General features: G+C 40.8%; 1 protein-coding gene across 2 annotated transcripts; it reads right to left on the bottom strand.

Moving 5' to 3' along the window:
* Positions 1–86: 86 nt before the first annotated feature.
* Positions 87–18,533, bottom strand: LOC133506713 (cdc42-interacting protein 4 homolog). 2 transcript variants are annotated; one of them, XM_061831122.1, is made up of 14 exons: positions 18,388–18,533; positions 11,301–11,416; positions 11,171–11,224; positions 9,811–9,958; positions 9,679–9,741; positions 9,369–9,473; positions 8,250–8,378; positions 7,013–7,159; positions 5,964–6,125; positions 4,010–4,119; positions 2,820–2,952; positions 2,660–2,742; positions 2,483–2,577; positions 87–1,392 (listed from the first exon to the last, which is right to left on the bottom strand). In XM_061831122.1, the coding sequence occupies exons 1-14, from the start codon at positions 18,409–18,411 to the stop codon at positions 1,247–1,249; spliced, it is 1,515 nt and encodes a 504-aa protein (XP_061687106.1). In that variant the 5' UTR covers positions 18,412–18,533; the 3' UTR covers positions 87–1,246. The 2 variants fall into 2 exon arrangements, with proteins under 2 accessions (XP_061687106.1, XP_061687107.1); XM_061831123.1 differs by lacking the exons at positions 11,171–11,224; positions 11,301–11,416; positions 18,388–18,533 and adding an exon at positions 10,341–10,904.
* Between the last annotated feature and the right edge of the window lie 2,417 nt (positions 18,534–20,950).

Below are 20,950 nucleotides of genomic sequence, written 5' to 3'. Positions count from 1 at the left end.
AAGTTCCTTTTTCTTTTGTGTTTCACTTGCATTATTTTGAGATATGAACACATCAATAACCAACTCACATCAAGAAGATCAGCAACTCATTTCATGCTGAGATAGTTCATATTTGTTTATTGTACTTATGTTAACAGTCATCAAACAGACATCATTGCGCCTTTGATAGACAACTGTTGACACAAAACATTGACGCACGAAGGGATGTTACGGCCGCACTAAGAAAACAAATCGACGTGGCGGATTTTTACATTTCACAGCAGGTTTTGCAAAACAATAAAAAAAAAAAAATTGCAAAGATGGGATTATTGTAGTAGGAATTTTTTTAATCCAAAATATATGGCTATTCCTATTCATATTTTTCTATATTGTTTTCTAGGTTTTTGAAAATATAAGGATTTATTTTTTTCAAAAAAAGATGCGAACAAAATTCTCTGAAGACTTTTTTCTTTGAAAATACTTTGTGCACATTACATTTTGCCAAACAAATATTACCTATTATTATTACATTTTAAGCAGAAAATTACAGATAACCTTATGACTTCAATAAAGAAAAAAAATACTATTTTTGTAATTGGTTATTTTTAATTTTAAAAAATGCATTTTTATTAAGAAAAATGCAACAGAATTTGATCCATGAAGTGAAAATGTACTAGTTTTGTTAAAAAAAAATCTCTATTTATTTTTATAGTAGTACATTTTTTTGATTAAAAAATGGGACATGTTGTTTTGTATCACCCCCAAAAGTGTTATTGTAATTTTTTTAAATGAAAATTTTTATTTAAAAATAATACTATCCCTGTAAGATTTTGACTTTCAAAAGACTATTTACTATTTTTATAGTACATTTAAAGCCTATGTTAAAATGTTTTTTTTTTCCCCTTCTGTATTTTTCCATTAAAAATGCAACTATGTTCACAATAATATCTCTTGAAAAAATGCATTTTCTGAAATTCTGCAAATAATTAATTTCTCAACCCCCCCACTTAATTGCAGGGGTATCATTTTCTTTAAGTGCGTTCACCTCGGTAACATCCCTGGAAAGACGATCTGTTATTTTGTGGAGTAGTGGTTTCGCCCTTTTGTTGATATTTTTCAAAATCTGATCCAATCAGTAAAGCGGAGACCAACTTCAGCAGGTTGTTCAATAAAGTGTTTGTTTTGTCCCAAAATGAATAATGAAAGAACGAGATTGTCCATTTTCTACAATGGCGACGTTTCAGCTGCACGGGGGCGTGGGTGGACGTTAGGAGGAGAGTTTGACGTAGGAGGACGGGATGAAGCCCTCCTCCCCGTTGGCCCGCAGGACCCTCAGCCAGCCGTCGCCTTTGTCTTCCTCCATGACGGTCAGGAGCTCGCCGTCCGTCACTGAGATGGTGCCCTCGCTTTTGCCTGTGCGCAAAAAAAGGAAACGCTTCAAATCTTCAACGCTTTGCGTTAAAAGGTCAGATGAAACAATATTTGTGCAAATTATATGATTTCTGAACAAAAAAAAGCGGTTTTCCCCATTAAATATGACTTTATTCATGCAATATCCTCACTTTTTATTCTTGAAAGGACTGTTCAAAATATAATGATTTTTGGTCAAAAAAGCACATTACACTATTCCTTAAACAGAAAAATATATAATAGTCTCTTATATATGAAAACTTTTATCATCAATATACATAACTAAATTGTCATATGACTTTTTAACAAAGAAAAATGTACACTTTTTTTAAATTGACAAAATATGGAAAAAGTATTACAATAAAAATGTTATCTAAAACTATTAAATCATTATCATTTTTTAATTTTTAAAAGTCTGCTTGGAAAAAAAGTCTCCAAAATATGATCGCTTATTATCATCAACATAGATGATAATATTATCATTTTACTGTTTAACCATGAAAAATATAGCCGAAAAACATTTAAATGAAAAAATATGAAAAAAAAAAAACTATACGACTGTTATATGACTGAAACAAAAATTCTCTGTAGTTTTTATTTTCAAGAAAACACCACCACCCCAAAAAAAAAATAAATAAAATAAAAAATCCGACCTTGATAACATTGTGCTTATCGTGAAAATGCAGCTTTATTCTAAAAAAAAAAAAATCAAGTTTCCCCCGCTGAGTTTTCTGGAAAAATTTTTGTCTTGCAAAAAAAAAAAAGACTATATTACGCCTCCCCCCCAAAAAAGAAACACTTTAGTCTCACGATGCTTTATCAGAATATAAAAATTAATTCTCTTTCAGGTATTTTTAAGAATACGTCACTCTAAAAAAAAAAAATCTGTTTAATTACATCTTTTTACAAAGGAACACACCTTTGTTCAATAAAAATATTTTTAAATCTCTGTTATATTTTAATAGGAGAAAAAAATATTCAGTTTTGAATGTATCTAATTGTTTGAGTTTTTATTTGATTTGATTGTGTAAGAATAATTGACAAAGCTATGTGTGGGGAAACAACAACAACAAAATAAAAGCCCATTGCCAACCTTCAAAGTTGTACAAAGCCGTGCACTGGCTGAACTCGTCAAAGTCGTCGTCAAACTCGGTGTAAATGTTCTGTTGGTTCGGCGACGTCACGATGCTGCGGACACACAGAAGAGAGGTTGATCAACTCGGCCGGCAGAAAACAAGCGTCGGCCGGGCCGGTGTCTGCTTGCCCTCACGTGTTTGGTGTGTGGTTGTTGTTGTTGTTGTTGCGGACGGCGTCGGCGCATTCGTCTGCTCCCATCACCTCGGACAGCCATGTCTGCAAAACCACAGAAGAAAAAAAAACAAAAACGTGAAGCTTGCTAAAGAGCCCGCGTCGTCGTCCTGTTGTCGTACTTCGAATTTGGCCAGCTCCCCGCACAGGTATCCCGTGTTCTGTGCTGTCTCGGCGATCTTCGGTTCCAACGTGGACGGGTCACCCAAGTTCGGGTTCTGCTCATACACGCCCTTCATCTTTTCCAGAGCCTCGCTGACACACAAATACAGTTGCAGTTTTGAGATTCTGACATCTTTTACTGTCAAATTGCAATGCTATTTTAATTACTGTTTATTTTTTAATTCAGTTTCAGGTAACTGTCATTTTTTTAAAATTCATTCAAGAAATATATATTTTAATGAATATATTACATTTGAATTCAAGGATCGTATCACTTTTTAATAGATTTTTTTAGTGACTTAAATTAGTTCAACTCATAGTGTTTGATATGTAATTTATGAACAAATTACACAATTTTAACCCTCTCTGGACCAAATAAAATTTTGCAAAGAGAAAAATCTGATACTTTCAGAAAATGATACTCTGGAATTAAAATTTTCGATTATATTAAACCTGTTGCAAATTTGCAACCCCAGCCCGGAAAGGGTTAAATAATTTATGAACATTTATTTTTATAGACATTTTGCCTTTTAATCTCCACTGCATTTTCTGATATTTTTAGTTACAATAAATAATGAATTATATTTTTATTACATCTTTCATTTATTCATACATAAAATGTATTTTTTTAAGTAGACCATGAATTTAGTAGGTAATTTTAAAATATCTTTAATTTGATTACATTTTATAAATCAATTTGCGTTTTTCCAACAAAATGGCATACATACATACATATATTAATTACATTTAAATTTAATGAGAAATGTTTGATCAATTTAAAAAATTGTTACAATGGAATATTTTGCTATTGTTGTGATTATTCATCTTGAATTGAACTTTGTTTTAATTGACAGTTTTAAAATGAGCAATTTTTGTTTGAAAAATATTTTAAAACATATGATTACATTTCATGTTTGAGTTTTTCTACGTTTGCCGCGACCCTAATGATGAAAACGTGGTCCATAATGAAAAGGGATGTGATTCCCCCCACCATTTTTTTACAAGTTGCCCACCGTGCTTCAAATGAACGCACGCTAATCGTTCACTTTATTAGGGACAGCCACTCACGCTGGTGCCACTCGCCAAGGTGAGCCCGCTGTACCTAATATTGTGAGCAGCGAGCGAGGGAGGGAGGGGCAGCGGCGTTCACCTGGTCTCCTGCTCCATGTGAAGCTTTCTGGTCACGTCGTCGATCTTGGCCTGCAGCCTCTTCTTTCTCTGCTCTGGAGGAAGGTGAGAGAAGTCCTCGGCAGGTGGCGGCTGGACACGCACGCACACGCACACACAAACACCCTTATACATGTGAAGCACACGAAAATATGACGCTGACCACCGGAATGCCAAACAAAAGCCACAATCATTCTTTTTTTCTTCTGTGATGTCACAAATGTTATCATAATTTTTTTTCAGATTTGCTGTTGATTTTGTCATGGTTAGCGCTTGTCATCATATCACTCTTTCAAATGTTGCCTTCATAGTATTTGTCATTTCTATTATGAATTGCATTTTATATACCATGTCCTGACATTATGAACCCAGTAGAATTAAATAGAAAGTTAAGGGATTAACAGAGGGAGTAATATGTTTACGCTACAAATCGCACACTCAATTTCAAATTAAATAATTCAGGAAAATATAGATTTGGAAAATTAAAGAAATTAAATTTAAAAACATATGAAGATAATATTTAAAATCAAATTACAAATGAAATTAACAGTGAAATTACAACGGAAATTTGACTGAAAATTTAAAATAAAAATAAAAAAATCAAAATAAGTTAAAGAAATAAAACCAAGAAATACATTAACACAAAACATTCAAAACCCCTCTAAAAATTAATTAACAAGTGGAAAAAATAAAGTGATACTATAACTCAAATTAAAAATGATAAAATCAAATTTAGATAAAAATCAAACTTTAAGTTTAAAAAATCCAAATTCAAATAAAATTTTAAATAACTACAAATTACAATCAAAATCAAACATTGTAATAAAAAAGTCTTACAAAAGTATATTAATGCAATCTGAAAAAAAAAATAGAAATAGAAATTTGTTTTTCAAATATAAATTTCATTTTTGGATGAAATCACTACTGCATGGAATAAAAAAACAAACATTTAATTCATAACATCTAAAAAAATACATTTCCCCCAATTGACATACATTTCCTGGCCACTTGCACAGGTACACTTGCACAAAAAAACTAGATCTCCAATCAGGTATTAATATGATGAACCTTTTTATTTATTATTTTTTTTTATAGTCCAGTTGTACTTAATTGTGCTACAAGTTACAGACACATGTTCCCAATATTTTGGCTTGATGAGATCACCAAAATATTAGGAAAAACGTTACACAGCAGACCCTTTATGCCGCTGTACCAAATGAAGTGGCCGCTGGGTATGACATCACAGAATGAATTATTCATTATTATTGTCAGGAAATGAACAAACAAAAGAGCACCTCCCCGCACCGTTAGGCCAAATGATAACATGTTACCACGTGCTTCTCGGCATGCGACGTCTGGATGGAAAGACAGCATCGTTCATTTCAGCGTCTCACACACACACACACACACACACACACACATACACATACGCACACAGACATGAAAAAATGTAAAACGTCCCATTCTCTGCAACGCTGCGTGTTTTCCAGGTGCTGTTTGTGTGCTGTTGTGTGGAGAGGAAACAAGTCAGTGCAGGAATTAGGATGGCCCCGCGGGGGAAACCACAGGAATGTGCACTTTGTTTTACAAGGGCACTCACTTTTCAGCATTCTTTCTTTCTCGCGTGTTTGTGTGTGCGCACGCGCGGGTGTGTGGATTTTGAAGCTGTCGTCGTGGCAACCATCCAAGAGGGTTAGGGTCGCATTTAACGAAAGCAATCTTTAAATACCGTGACCATAACTGGGCTTACAAGGACACAAATGTGAAAAATGATTCCTATATAACCTCACCACTGATGACAAATGACTAATGATGTAATGACGATGACCAATCGCACATTTTACGCTTAATGGAAGACGAGTAAGCGATGTGATGGACCAATCGTGTTGACTGACGTGTGCAAAACAACCAATCCAGGTGCACGTGCGCGCAATCACCTTGTGCTTCCTGCTTATTGGCCAAAGCTTGGAGCGAAATTTGGGAAGGTTGTGGCTGGAGTCGGAGCTGGCCGCTTTGATTCCCTGCGTGTAGTCCTCGAATTCCACGTCGGAAGGACGCTCAAAGCCCGACTTGTGCTGCTCCACGAACACGACCGAGTCCTGACGGGACCGAGATCGACAAAATAAGTGCGTGCGCGCGCACACCTTGAACTCATTAACACACCACCTGAACAAAAACACAACATGAACACAGGAAGGCGATACTTGAAGACACAAACACGCTGAACACATTAACACACAATCTGAACATGAAGTCAAACACACACACACAACCTGAGCACAGCACACGATATGAAACCGCACTCTGAACTTGAAGACAAAAATGCAAGCCCGACACATTAACCAAACATCTGAATATATAGCCTCAAAACAAGCACACAATCAAACAAAGAACACCAAACAATATTGACACAAAACACAAACAGGAACACAGAAATGCACATTTGTTGGTGAGAGCAAAACTGACCAATCGTGTGCTGCAGAACAAGCTGGACCATTTGCACAATCGTCAAAAAAGGGAAAAAATGTATTAGCGTTACCGTAATCTTTCATTTCTCAGCGACTCGCCGTAGTGTGATTTTATATCTTAAAAATAGCCGTGATTTTTTTGAGCCGCTTATCCTAACAAGGGTCGTGGAAATGCCGGAGCCTATCCCAGCTGTCACCGGCTTACACTCTGAACTGTTTTTTTCTCAAAATGTACAAAATGTATATTTTTGTACTGGAGCGGCCACAACTCCCCGAGACAAAATCTTTGTGTGTTTTTGACACCCACCGTGAACATGAAGACGCAAACACACGCAATCTTGACGTAAACCAACAAAAAAACACAACACAAACACACTAGATGAACACATTAACTCACAACACAAAGAGTCAACCTAACACAAAAACCCACTCAACACAACTTGAATGTAAACACACACACACACAGGCACAGCTTGAATATATATATAGTATTTGTCGCGTGTCGGGGTGCAACTGGCCTGCTTTGCGTCGACTTTTGCTCCGGCTGCCGAGATTCCCTCCAAGCATTTGGAGATGATGGGCTGCACCTTCTTCTCCAAGTCGGAGAACTGGCAGTATCCTTCCGCCAGACGACGAATCCGCCTCTCGTCTAGATCCTGCAGCTTCTACGCACAGGCGGACACGCAACGTCACCTGGCGCTTACCCACAATGCCCTGCATGCGGGTCTCAGCAGATCACGGGCCTTTGTTCTATTCATCCATTTCTTTAGTGTGCTTGTCTTCAGCAAAGTTTTTGCGGGCTTTCTTGTGACTTATCTTTAGAGGAAACTTCCTTTTGGGACAACAAGAGACTAGTTGGGGACCTGATGGGGACTCGAGCTACCGTCCCCGCCACGTCTCCTGCCAACTTGCTAGGTTGGTGGAGACTCACGGTAAATTTAAACACGTTTGATTTATTTTTCCTGTGACCTTTTCAAGACTTTTCCCGAGTCTCGGCTGAGGTGACGTCTCCGCGAGGTCTCTGCGGCATCTTCAAAACATGCCGGAGACGTGACGGAGACGTCACCGCGAGTTCACGGAGACTTCGCAGCAACTTCCGTACTTATTGCCGGGATGTGCCGTATTGAACTTCCAGTGACCAGTATGACTGTGGGTGCAGTAACACTAAATTGAACACACCCCTTCCCGAGTCGCACCTGAGACTTTGTAACACTAACGAGTCACATGACAACAAGGTGGAAGAATGGCTAAGCGGGTCCCATTACAGGGGTGTCAAACTCATTTTTGCCACGGGCCACATTGTAGTTGTGGTTTCCCTCTGAGGGCCGTTATGACTGTGAAACAAAAAATTTTAATTGCCTCATTATCTTTACACTGATTTGGAATCAGAAATCAAGGTCAATGGGTTTTTCGACTATTGTTCATGTTTGGTAACACAAAAATGCTTGCAATATCTCAAAGTTGCTATTTATGACAAGGCAATTTGAAATCTTAACACAAACCCTGGAAGTTGACACACACGATTTGCCTTCGCGGGCCACATAAAACCATATGGAGGGCCGGATACGGCCCCCGGGGCTTGAGTTTGACACCTGTGCATTAGAACGTTTTCACTGAGGGGTGTACTCGCTTTTGTTGTCAGCGGTTTGGACAGTAATGAGTCCAACTCTGAGTGGAGTTATTTTGACAGGACGGTAAACTGACATTGCTCTACAAGCTGTACACTGACCACTATCATTATTATGATGTTCTCACGTTGAATATTTGCGGTATCTCGGTGTAGTAGTAGTGGTTCTGCTCCTTGTTGTACTTCTGCAGTTGTGCGGCATAGTCGTTGCGGCATTCCTCCGCCGTGTGTGTGCGGGCGTGCGCGTGCTGCTTCGCCTTTGGTGGAAGAAGAATAATGACAACAAAGTCAAAGTCTTTAGTACAATGGATGATAGTCTCTAGGCATGCCCTGAATAACATTTTTAAAACAGCATTACTGTGAATACTTCTGAGGTGAGTGCTTGAATTTCAGATTTCAGCACATTTTTTTTACACCATAATAACGTGACTGAATCCTCAGCATCTGCTACAATATTTTTGACATATTATAGTACTGCTGTGAATGCTCATCTCACAGCCTCCACCACAGTGTGATTGTGAATGATTGCACCTCAGCATTCCCACAATAACAATATATCACCACCACGTTATACAGTATACATTTGCCTTTCAGTACCCAACACATTTTAGCATAATATTATGCTCGTAACTGAGGATCTCTCAGCATTCCGACATTTGTTCACATCGCTGTATTGTGCTCTAGTGCACCGGTGCCAAAGTCATTTTTGTCACGGGCCACACTGTTGAGCCCATAAAAATCTCCTCATAATAATCACCCCATCATATTTACATACATAATTTATGAACTCCTTTTGGGATCAGAAATCAAGGTGTTTGGTAACACAAAAATGCTTATATCGCCAAGTTATCATTTATGATATATGACAACTTGAAATTTTGGTACAGGTTTTCACAAGAATCAAGGAAGTTGACACACACATGATTTGCCTTCGCGGGCCACATAAAATCACATGGGGGGCCAGGTCTGGCCCCCAGGCCTTGAGTTTGACACCCACCCTCTAGTATTTTCTATATGAGAGGTTCACAGTCCCTCAAAATCCACACAAAACTCTTTTGGGCACACAATCTCATTCATGTGAATGGTCTCCTTTCAGCATTCACACCTTTTTTATAACTACAATATTACGGCGAAGACACTAACTGTTAGTCTCTTAGAGGTGACCCGATACTTTCTGGGACAGCCAATATTATCAGCGCGAATGCTTCTCTCTCAGTATTGAACCGCGCGTGTGTGTGCGTGTTTACTTTATCAACGTCGATCTTTGTGGTGTTCGCGTCGTTCTCCGTTTTCTCGGCCTGTTGCGTTGCTTTTTCAGCCTCCGCCCACTCCTTGGCGAAGCGACGCTTTGTCTGCGTGCATACACACACACACGCACACAAATAATACATAACAATACAACCTGAAGACACAATCACCAAACTGAACCAGTGATTAAAAAAAAAAAAAAAAAAAACAGACATGCACAACAAAAAATCTCTAACCACATAAACACACAATCTGAAAAACACACACACATTGAGAAAAACTACACTAACTTGAGCACACGTGACTTACACTTTCCAGGTGCTTGAAGCTGCTTTCCAGGTTCTGTTGGGCTCGCTTGGCGTCAGAAAGGTGCTGTGAAGGCAACACGATGCGTTCAGTGACCATCGTTGCTCGGCCAACTGTTCCGCGTGTTTCCCTCACCGCTTTGCGGTCTTGTTTGAGGTCCTGCAGGAACTTGATGAGCTCCACGCAGATGTTGGTCATCATGTTCTCGGCGATCAACTCCCGCTGGCCCGCGTAGTCGTTTAACTCGTTCAGGATCTCCTGCAATGCGGCGTGGTTGCTGAACCTGAACGCAGCGCCCACGCCGCACACAACTCGTGAGATGAACGCGCAAAACAAATCATGCTATCAGCGCACAATATGAAGAATCACACATACACAAAGACACAACCTGAACAAAAACATTTGACGACAAACATGAACGTGCAACGTAAACTCGAAAACAAAATCACACAACCTGAGCACGAGGACACAAATTCACAGCCTGAACAACAAAGCACAAACACAACTTTAAGAAACAAAAACACAAAACAATATTTTTACCTAAACAAACAACAACACAACTTCACTCTGAAGACACAAATACAAAAAACTTAAATACAAAGACAGAACATACTTTGAACACACCTTAAACACAATTAACACGACAATAATCCAAAGATACATACATAGAAGACCTTGGAAACACACACAAACGTGGACCCTCCACACAAACAATAACAACACACAACCTGAAAACACAACAAAAAAACAGAACATAAATACACACACAATCTGAGAACAAAAACCTAAACACAACCTGAACACACACACAAAAAAAATGTACATGAAAACGCATGCACACAAATGGAAGACACAAAACATCACAGAGGACCCAAAGTACACAACAAACAACTTGAACATAGAACAAAAGTAGACCCACAATGTAATGGCACAAATAGACAACCTGAACACACAACAACGACTTTGAACACAAACACACAACTCAAGGCCACAAACACACACTGGATCTGATGACACAACAAACAGCTTGAACACAACAAAAACACAAACTGAAGGCACAAACACAAAACACAACCTGAAGACGGAAACGCCCACACACAGAATATAAAAACAAATACAAATAGCCATAATCCGAATGCATACACACACAACTTTGACACAAATACACAAAGATGGAACCTGAACACACACAAACTGAAGACACAAAAAAAAAAACCCCAGCAAAAACAGTGAAAACTTGAATACAACAAAAACGTATAGAACCTAATTACATAAACCCACAACCTTAACATGGACTCACAAACATACACGCTCACAACCTGAAAACAGAGCACCAACCTAAACACTGCAAACACGCAACCTCAACATGAATATGCACACAACCTTAACATGAAAACACACTGACACGACTAAAAGAGACACACAAACCAAAACCTTGAAGACACGCAAACACACAATGACCATCCAGTGGCTACTGCTGTAGTTGTGTTGCCACCTGCAGTCTTGTTCATCTTTGCTTCCTTTCTTTGCGTACTTCTTTGACAGACTCCTGCAACAGACGCAGTCAGACGTTACGCCGTCGCACAGTGACACGCACACACGCACGCAAGGCGGGCGGCCCGCACCTGAGCTGCTTGGCATAGCTCTGCTCGATCTCGGTGCGCTCCTTGACGAACTTGATGTAGCGCTCTACCAGGTCCAGGCCCGCCTGAGTGTGCTTGTCGATCACCTCGCCCTGGTCCTGATGTCATATCACACGAATGCGCTTCACATCAGCCATCATTGTTTTTTTTTTCCATTAATCCGTCCATTTTCTTTGCCGCTTATCCTCACGAGGGTCACGAGGAGTGCTGGAGCCAATCCCAGCTGTCAACGGGCAGGAGGCAAGTTACACCCTGAACTGGTTGCCAGCCAATCGCAGGGCACATCGAGACAAACAGCCGCACTCAGAATCACACCTTTGGGCAATTTAGAGTGACCAATTAATGTTGGGTGTTTTTGGGATGTGGGAGGAAACCGAAGTTCCCGGAGAAAACACACAGAGGCATGGAGAGAACATCCCAACTCCACACAGGCAGAGCCGGTATCGAACCCAGGTCCTCAGAACTGTGAGGCCAATACTTTACCAGCTCCTCTACTGTTCCGCCCCGTTTTTTAAAATTATTAAAATATGATTTTCATGTTGGGATTTAATGTTAGGTGCCAATTACCAGCTGATCCACTGTGCTGCTGTTTTTTTAAAATTATTAAAATATGATTTTCATATTTGGATTTGATATTAGGTGGCACGGTGGCACAGCTGGTAAAGCATTGGCATCACAGTTCTGAGGTCCCGGGTTCAATCCCAGACCCGCCTGTGTGGAGTTTGCACGTTCTCCCCGTGCCTACGTGGGTTCCCTCCAGGCACTTCGGTTTCTTCCCACATTCCAAAAAAAACATGCAACCTTAATTGGAGACTCTAAATTGCCCCTAGGTGTGATTGTGAGTGCGGCTGTTGTCTGTCTCTGTGTGTCCTGCGATTGGCTGACAACCACTTCAGGGTGTACCCCGCCTCCTGCCTGTTAACAACTGGGATAGGCTCCACCACTCGCCGCGGCCCTTTTGAGGATAATCGGCAAAGAAAATGGATTAATGGATTTAATATTATTTGAATGCTATTCTAAAAACCATGATGAGGGGGAACAGTTTTAAAGGTCCCATATTTTGCTGTTCAGACCTCCATGGAGTGACTTTCTAACCGGGAGTAGATATAAATGTGTGCATTTCATTTAGTTACTCCCCAACACTCGGAGTGATTCAACTTCACTCATGTGATTAGTGACTGTTACCATGACGACTATGACATAAACGGGCTTGCGCTTTTTTTTTAGCGCTTTTGTACCACCAAGGTACTCAAAGCGCTTTAACATTATCTGCTCATTCAACTACTGATGATGCAGCAGCAAGAGCAACTGCGCGTTCACAGCATCAACGTGGCCACATGCGCTCAGGGTCGATCCCGCAACCGCTCCGGCGCCGGAGCACAGTCACCCTCGAAGGAAACGCTACAGTGTCGGAAAGCGTGTGGCAATACTGAAAAAGATGATGAAAATGTAACGATTTTGATGATTTGATTCCCACCCACCACGAAGTCATGCGACCTTCTGTGTTCGATCGTTGTACGCCGCCCTGTGATGTCATCGACCGGGATACTATTACACACTCAAAAACAAATGTGTACCTGAACATACACACCACATACAATATGAACACATGAACAGCACACAAACAAATGCACAAGAACTGAAGACCAAAACACGAATGTAAACGTAAACACGCGCATGAACCTTAACAAAAACAAACACACACTAACTGGAGAACAAAACATGAACATGACCACACACACAACACCTAATATGAACACTGATACATAGTACAAAAAGACACAACACACAATAAGAATGTGGGCACATAAACGTACAGTATGAACACTAATTTGAACCTCAACACACACGACAGACAACAACTCATTCCCACTCACATTTAAACACAACTGGAATACACGACAAATGCATAAACATGCATGCATTCAGACACACACACACACACACACACACACACACACACACACGCACACGCACACGCACACACGAACACATCATGTGAAGACATGACTTGACATCCACAATAAAGAATTGCTGCAGTATCTGTTGTGGTGTGTTGTTGTCATCGGTGTGTGCCTGCACTTGTACAAAGTCGAATCGGCATCAGAATCGTCTTTATTGATCTCCTCAAGCTGAAGTCGCTCTATAGCACCGGTGTCAAACTCAAGGCCAGGGGGCCAGATCCGGCCCGGCGTGTGATTTTTTGTGGCCCCCCAAGGCAAATCATATGTATCAACTTTCATGATTTTTGTTCAAATCTGTACCAAACTTTCAAATTGTCATATCATAAATTATTCATAAACGTTGAGATATTAGAAGCATTTTTGTGTTACCAAACAATAATAGTTGAAAAACCAATTGCTCTTGATTTCTGTTTCCAAAACGAGTTTATAAATTTCATTTGTGAATTTGATGATTGAAGATTTTCATGGTTTCAAAGTCATAACGGCCCTCCGAGGGGAACCGTAAGTAAAATGTGGCTCGCGACAAGAGTGAGTTTGACACCCCTGCTCTATAGTATGACGATAGGCAGCCATTTTGACAGTAAATACTTTGAGACATAAAACATAAAGACACACTACGGAGAGTCACTTCGCCTCGAGTAATTTAATGGCAAAGGCCGCTGCTTTTAGTTAGCGTTGTTTGAAAAAAAAAAAATATTGTAAAAGAAAGCACGGTGTGGACTCTCTCATGTTTCACAAGTTTTCCCTTGTGTAAGTAAGTCACGTGATGTCTTCAAAGACAAACGAAGAATTAAAACACACACAAACATAGACAAAACTAAAGCACAAGTGCAGGTCAGCACACGTTTGAAGTCAGCAAAAAAAAAAAAAAAAAAAAGTTCCGTGACGTGAACGTCGGCGTTCGTGGCAGCCGAGCAAACGAGTAGATCCGTTCTTCCTGGCAGCAGACCGACACCAATAGTGTGTTGCAACCCGGTCCGACTGGTACCAAACTCGTGCTTGTGTGTCTGTGTGAATTGTGTGTGTGCGTGTGTGTTGTATATGTGCGTGGGCTGGGAGTGCATGTCGTATGTTTTGTGCGTGCATGTGTGTGTGCTGAGAGTGCAAGTGTGTGTTGTGCATGCTGTGTGTGTTGTGTTTGTGTGCTGTATTGTGTGTGGATGTGTTTTGTGTGTACGAGTACATATTGCATTTTACGTGCCTGTGCATGTCTTTTGAGTGCACGTGTGTATTACGTGTCGTGAGACTGACAGTCCATTTTGTGCGCTTTGTGTGTATGTGTGTTATGCACGTGTGCTGTGCATGTTTTTGTACTTTGAATGTGCTGTGTTTGTGTTGCATTGTGAACAGCATCTAAAATTAACTTTTTGACTCACAGGCCGAGTTGGCAAGTAAATTGTTTCGTCGACCGGCCAAGCGTATTATTTTAGAAGCCAATATATTATTTTCATTTTACAAGAAAAATCTTTATGATAAAATTTAACATTTCACAAATGGCTAACATCCATCCATCCATTTTCTTTGCTGCTTATCCTCAGCAGGGTCACGGGGAGTGCTGGAGCCTATCCCAGCTGTCAACGGGCAGGAGGCGGGGTACACCCTGAACTGGTCGCCAGCCAATCGCAGGGCACGTGGAGACAAACAGCCACACTCACAATCACACCTAGGGGCAATTTAGAGTGTCCAATTATGGTTGCGCGTTTTTGGGATGTGGGAGGAAACCGGAGAAAACCCACGCAGGCACGGGGAGAACATGCAAACTCCACACAGGCGGGGCCGGGATCGAACCAGGGTCCTCACAACTGTGAGGCCAGCGCTTTAGCTGATCCACCGCGCCTCCCAAATGGCTAACATTTGATTCATAAATGATCAATATAGAGGTTAATGACACTGAATTACGCGGTTGTGTGTGTGGTTTACGTGTCGTGTGAATGTGTGTGTTGTGTGTGCATTGTGTGTGTGTGTGTTGTGAAACTGTTTTATTCTGCTCGAGCCATGTTTTGTGTGTTGTGTGTGCGTTGTGAACACGAGTATCATGTATGTCGTATGTTTGTTGTGGATTCGCATGTGTATTCTGTAGTTTTTTTTCTACAAATGTGTGTGCATTTTGTGTGCATGTGGTGTGTTTGTGTTGCGTGCACATTGCTTGTTTTGTGCATATGTTGTGTTTGCATTCTGTGTGTTGCATTTGTCGTGCATGTGCTTTCAGTGTTTTGCATCTCTGCATTGAATGCGTGCATTTGTGTTGGGAAAGTGCTGTGTGTCTTGTGTTCATCGTGCATGTGTGTTGTGTGCACGTGTTCTACGTGTGACCGAAAGCATGATGACATAGTTGGAATTGCCGCACAACGAGTAAGACCAAGACTCCACCCAGGGGTGAAGGGTTAAGCGGCGTCCTGGAGAGGAAGGAAGAGGGGACACAATGGAGAGGAAGGACTCTTCGGGGATGACGACGTCAGCTGACCCACAACAAGATGGCTCTGCTGGGAACGCCCTTAAGTCGTCCTGCGTCTGTCTTATATCATCCAGTATGACGTCGTCCTCAACCAGTCCGACTAGCCTCCAACATTACGCACGATCAAATCTCAGCCGGTGAGGCCGAGAGCGAAGTCACTCGCGGACGTTCGGAACATGTGCTTGTGGTCTTTTGACAGCTTGGATTACTTGTAGTGTTTACGGCTGTTCCGCATAGTGGCGGTTGTCATGAATGTAAAAATGCGCTCACTTAAAAAAAAAACTAACTGAACCGTGAAAACGAGCCTAATAGAAGAAGAAGTGAGCAAACTAAATACGAGTAGAGGAAACGTGGGAACTAAGTAAATAATAAAAGAATAAATAAACGGGGCGAGGGAACAATCTATCTATCTATCTATCTATCTATCTATCTATCTATCTATCTATCTATCTATCTATCTATCTATCTATCTATCTATCTATCTATCTATCTATCTATCTATCTATCTATCTATCTATCTATCTATCTATCTATCTATCTATCTATCTATCTATCTATCTATCTATATTTTGACATTCCTGTAAATCTGCCACTTTTTTTTTTAATCACATACCTTACAGGAAAACAAAGTAATTTTAAAGTAATTACCTAGAGTTTTCACTGCATCATGGGATTTTGGTCGACGTCACGCAGAGAGTAGAATAGTGAAGCCATGTATTCCCAGCACACATTGCGCCATGAAATGTGTGAACTGTTGCCGTAATGAATCCTTAATGCTCATAAACGATGAGGCATCAACGTAGCATTGATCATGTGCGGACGAGTAGTTCGGACATCTGCATCACAGTTCTGAGGACCCGGGTTTGACTCTGGCCTCGCCCGTGTGGAGTTTGCATGTTCCCCCCATGCCTACGTGAATTTTGTCCAGTTTCACTCCACATTCCAGAAACATTCTGAATTGCCCATAGGTGTGAGTGAGGTGTGCTTGGTTGTCTATATGTGCCCTGTGATTGGCTGGCAACCGGTTCAGGGTGTAGTCCGCCTCTTGCCCAAGATAGCTGGGATAGGCTCCAGCACGCTCGCAACACTTGTGAGGATAAGCGCTATGGAAAATAAAAGGGGGTTTCTGTGACTCTATCTCATGAATTCTTATTTAAGTCTCGCTTTCCATGTATGTTACACTTTATTTTCATAAAACCATGACTGTGGGTTGTGTGCAATCGAGTGAAAGTGATCAAGTTTACTTGCAACTTTGTTGCTAGTAAGTTAACTGTTTGAAAAAAATAAAGTATAAAATGTTAACAATACAACTACGTAATGAAAGAGTGAATTCCTGAATGGAAAAAAAATAACATAGTAGTATAAAGAGAACAAGAACTATCCATCCATCCATTTCCTTTTTGCCGCTTATCCTCACGAGTGCTGGAGCCTATCCCAGCTGTCAATGGGCAGGAGGCAGGGTACCCCCTGAACTGGTTGCCAGCCAATCGCAGGGCCCAAGGAGGCAAACAGCCACACTCACAATCACACCTAGGGGCAATTTAGAGTGTCCAATTAATGTTGCATGTTTTTGGGATGCGGGAGGAAACCGGAGTGCTCAGAGAAAACCCACGCAGGCACGGGAAGAACATGCAAACTCCACACAGGTGGGGCCGGGATCGTACCCGGGTCCTCAGAACTGTGAGTGCCGCCGGAACAAGAACTAAACAAGCAATTAATTAACTTACGAATGAACTGAAGTAACAGAGCAGTACGACAAATACTATGGCAAACCCACCAAACAAATACCAGGAACCAAATGACTAATGATCAAATTAACCCTAACCCTAACTAACAGAAAAACTAACAAACTAACTACAGGAATCGAGTAGTACATGAACAACTGACAAACCAAACAACAACTAACTTATTAATGAGGGAACTAACTAGGTAATGAAAGAACACACAAACGAGTGACTGAAAAACCATTAAAGCTTTCCAATGAAACAATAATTCACTGATTAATGAGAAAAAAAATAAACTATGTAATGGAAAAATCTGAATGACCGGATAAAAGTAGTATCTGATGTAATAGAGGTAACCCAGTAAATAAAAACTAATTTATGAATTAAGAAACTAATTAAATGAAAGAAAGAACACAGAAAAATACTAAATACTAATACAAATGAACAAAGTAATGTAACAACAAAAACTAACTAAGCTATGCAAAAATCTAAAAATCTAACTTTTTTTTTTTTTTTTTTGCTCTTGTGAATCCAACATTGAATTTGGGACATCTCACTGTATCTTCTTGGGAGGAGTGAAAAAAATAAAAAATAAAATGAAAAAAAACCCAACAGCCAAAGGACAAAACTAAGACTAAAATGACTTTTGACAACAACGTGAGAATGTTTAGGTGTGAGGCGTCCGCAAGTGGCCGAATACACGCAACAAATCCTGTCACGCGTGAAAAACAAACAGGTAAAATTGTGTCCTGTACACTTTTAAGAGAAAACAACGAGGTATGCAGTACTGAGGGATTGCGAAATCTTCTTCTCTCACAGACACAGACTAATTATATACACCCTCTTGTGTTTGACATGACTACAACAAGGCCTAAAAGTTCCAATTAGTTTTTGTTGTTGTTGTTTGTGAAGGTGTGAAAACTCACCCACAAATCAGTGCCCCAGTCCATCTCTGCACCTCTCACTCCGTCTTACAAGCTGGAATTCTCCTGGAAGTGTTTTGAGGAAGTCCTCGCCTTCTCTCTGGGCAAAATAATGCCTGTTTTTTTTTTTTTTTTTTTTTTTACCCTCCCTCCTCTTGAAACTGGTTTGTATCCTGAGAGAGAAAGGAAGAGCGAGAGAGAGGGAGAGAGAAAGAGAGTAAAAGAGGGGAGGAGTGCAGTAGTTTAGTTGACCTTAAAGCAGCAGCAGCAGCAGCAGCAGCAGCAGCAGCAGCAGCGGCTTACATGCTTTCAGAAAAGCAGGGAAAAGAATTGAAAATAAAACAAATGAGACACTTCATTAGGTACTCATCCTCATGAAATGAGTGTAAAGATAATTTTAAAAGAAAAGGGAGAGAATTATTTCACCAGAGTTGCACTAAAGAAGACGAATCAACTGTCAATGAAAAAGAAGATAAAACTGCGAACAAATGGAGCATCGAGGCGGCACGGTGGTGCAGCTGTAAAGCGTTGGCCTCGCAGTTCTGAGGGCCGGGGTTCAAATTCCAGCCTCGCCTGTGTGGAGTTTCCGTGCCCTGCAATTGGTTGGCAACCACTTCAGGGTGTACCCCGCCTCCCGCCCGATGACAGCTGGGATTGGCTCTGGCATTCCCCAACCCTTGTGAGGATAAGTGGATCAGAAAATGGATGGATGCATGGACCATCGAGCAAACAAAGTGACAAAAGGACTACGTCCATCAACCTTCACGTTGCTCTTCCTCTCGCTCTCTTCCCTGGCAGCACCATCCTCATCATCCTTCTACCAATATACTCACTATATACTGTATAGTTATATATGTATCCATCCATCCATTTTCTTTGCCGCTTATCCTCACAAGGGCTGTGGGGAGTCCTGGAGCCTATCCCAGCTGTTACTGGGCAGGAGGCAGGGTACACCCTGAACTGGTCGCCAACCAATCGCAGGGCACATGGAGACAAACGGCCGCACTCACAATCACACCTAGGGGCAATTTAGAGTGTCTGATTAACGTTGCATGTTTTTGGGATGCGGGAGGAAACCGGAGTGCTCAGAGAAAACCCACGCAGCCACGGGGAGAACATGCAAACTACACACAGGTAGGTCCAGAATTGAACCCAGGACCCCAGAACGGGCAGCGTGGGATTGATTCCTGCCAAGTGATGGTCTTGATATCTGCCCTATAACTGACTGGCGACCAGTCTAGAGTGTAATCTGCCTTTCGCCTGAAGCTAGCTGGAATAGGCTCTAGCTGAGAGGATAAGCGGCTTGGATAGTGGCATGACATAGTCACTACATACCTTCCACCATATAACTCCTACTCTGGACAATTGAATGAGTCAACTACAAAAAAAAGTGAGTAAAATCACTCACAAAAGAGTGAATGGGTGAGCAAACAAAGTAAATAATAAAACAACAAAGAGGAACCAGCATAGCAACTAATGAGAAAGTGAACAAGCGAACAAATGAAAGAACAAACACACACAAGAGGGAAATACTGTAATGGAAAAAAAGCCAAGTGGACAAAATAACTCATGGTAAAGTTAACATGCGAGTGGTGACATATTGAGTGAATTATACGCATTACAATAGTTTTATTTTTTTTGATTATTGTGGTTGTAGTTTTCACTGGTGTACGACTGCGCTACCGTGTGCTGCATCGCATTGAGAAAATGATTATTTAGCTAAGTGAAATCCCGCCGAGTAGAGTTTATAATACCAACACGTTTCACGACTCAATCGTGAGCCACACCATTGGGCACACGCTCGAATGAGGACACACGAAAACGGTGCTTTAATAAAGACAATAATGCTAAATTTGGATTGACACCGGTTCACCAGGTTAGACAGGTTAATCTGGTCGTATTACCAGGGTGTGTCAATAAAAACTCGATTATAACAAAAGAAATACACTCACCTTTTCTACTGGACTGAAAGGAAAAGTAACCAAATGGTTATTACTCTCGTTCAATGGATACATAGTACACATTTTTTCCACGATCTCGTGCCCGAGGTATGGAAAACCACTCATGAGTGCCCAAGACAATTACAGCATTTTGATTGCGGTGCATGGACACAAAAGCCAAACAGAAACCGCCCTATTCTAAAAAGAAAAGCAAAAAAATACAAAAGTAAAGTTGCCATTTGAACACAAATGGTGCATCAACAAATATAGACAGACAGTCTAACAATGCTCAGAGGGATCTTTAATATTCAATGAAAAAGCTACTGATATTACCGAAGCCGAGTCACTTAAATTAGTTGGGAAACTGTTCTGCACTCGGGTCTGCATGACTATGATACTGCCCCCCAGTGGCCGGGTCATTGATTAACTGTACAACAGGAGGCGCCATAATGAATTATCGTATTTTCCGCACTGTAAGGTGCACCTAAGAGCCTTCAATTTTCTCAAAGCTGACAGTGGGCCTTATAATCAGGTGCGCCTTATGTATGGATCAATTTTGAGCCTTTGACGCAGCTCATCTAATGGATGCATAATGTAACCCCAACTTCAACTTGGTGCGCCTTATA

This window comes from Syngnathoides biaculeatus, chromosome 9, assembly GCF_019802595.1.
Source record: "Syngnathoides biaculeatus isolate LvHL_M chromosome 9, ASM1980259v1, whole genome shotgun sequence".
Classification (NCBI taxonomy): domain Eukaryota; kingdom Metazoa; phylum Chordata; class Actinopteri; order Syngnathiformes; family Syngnathidae; genus Syngnathoides; species Syngnathoides biaculeatus.
Note: the sequence above shows the minus strand (reverse complement) of the source record. Positions and strands in the feature narration are given on the sequence as shown.

Bases quoted from the DNA above. Each gene is read 5' to 3' on its own strand.
- LOC133506713 (XM_061831122.1), bottom strand. From the start codon at position 18,411: ATGGACTGGGGCACTGATTTGTGG. The intron at 7,160-8,249 runs GTGAGAACATCA...GCCTGTGCGTAG, and splicing joins AGATACCGCAAATATTCAAC to AAGCTGCAGGATCTAGACGA. The intron at 2,953-4,009 runs GTGAACGCCGCT...TTTGTGTGTCAG, and splicing joins CACATGGAGCAGGAGACCAG to CGAGGCTCTGGAAAAGATGA.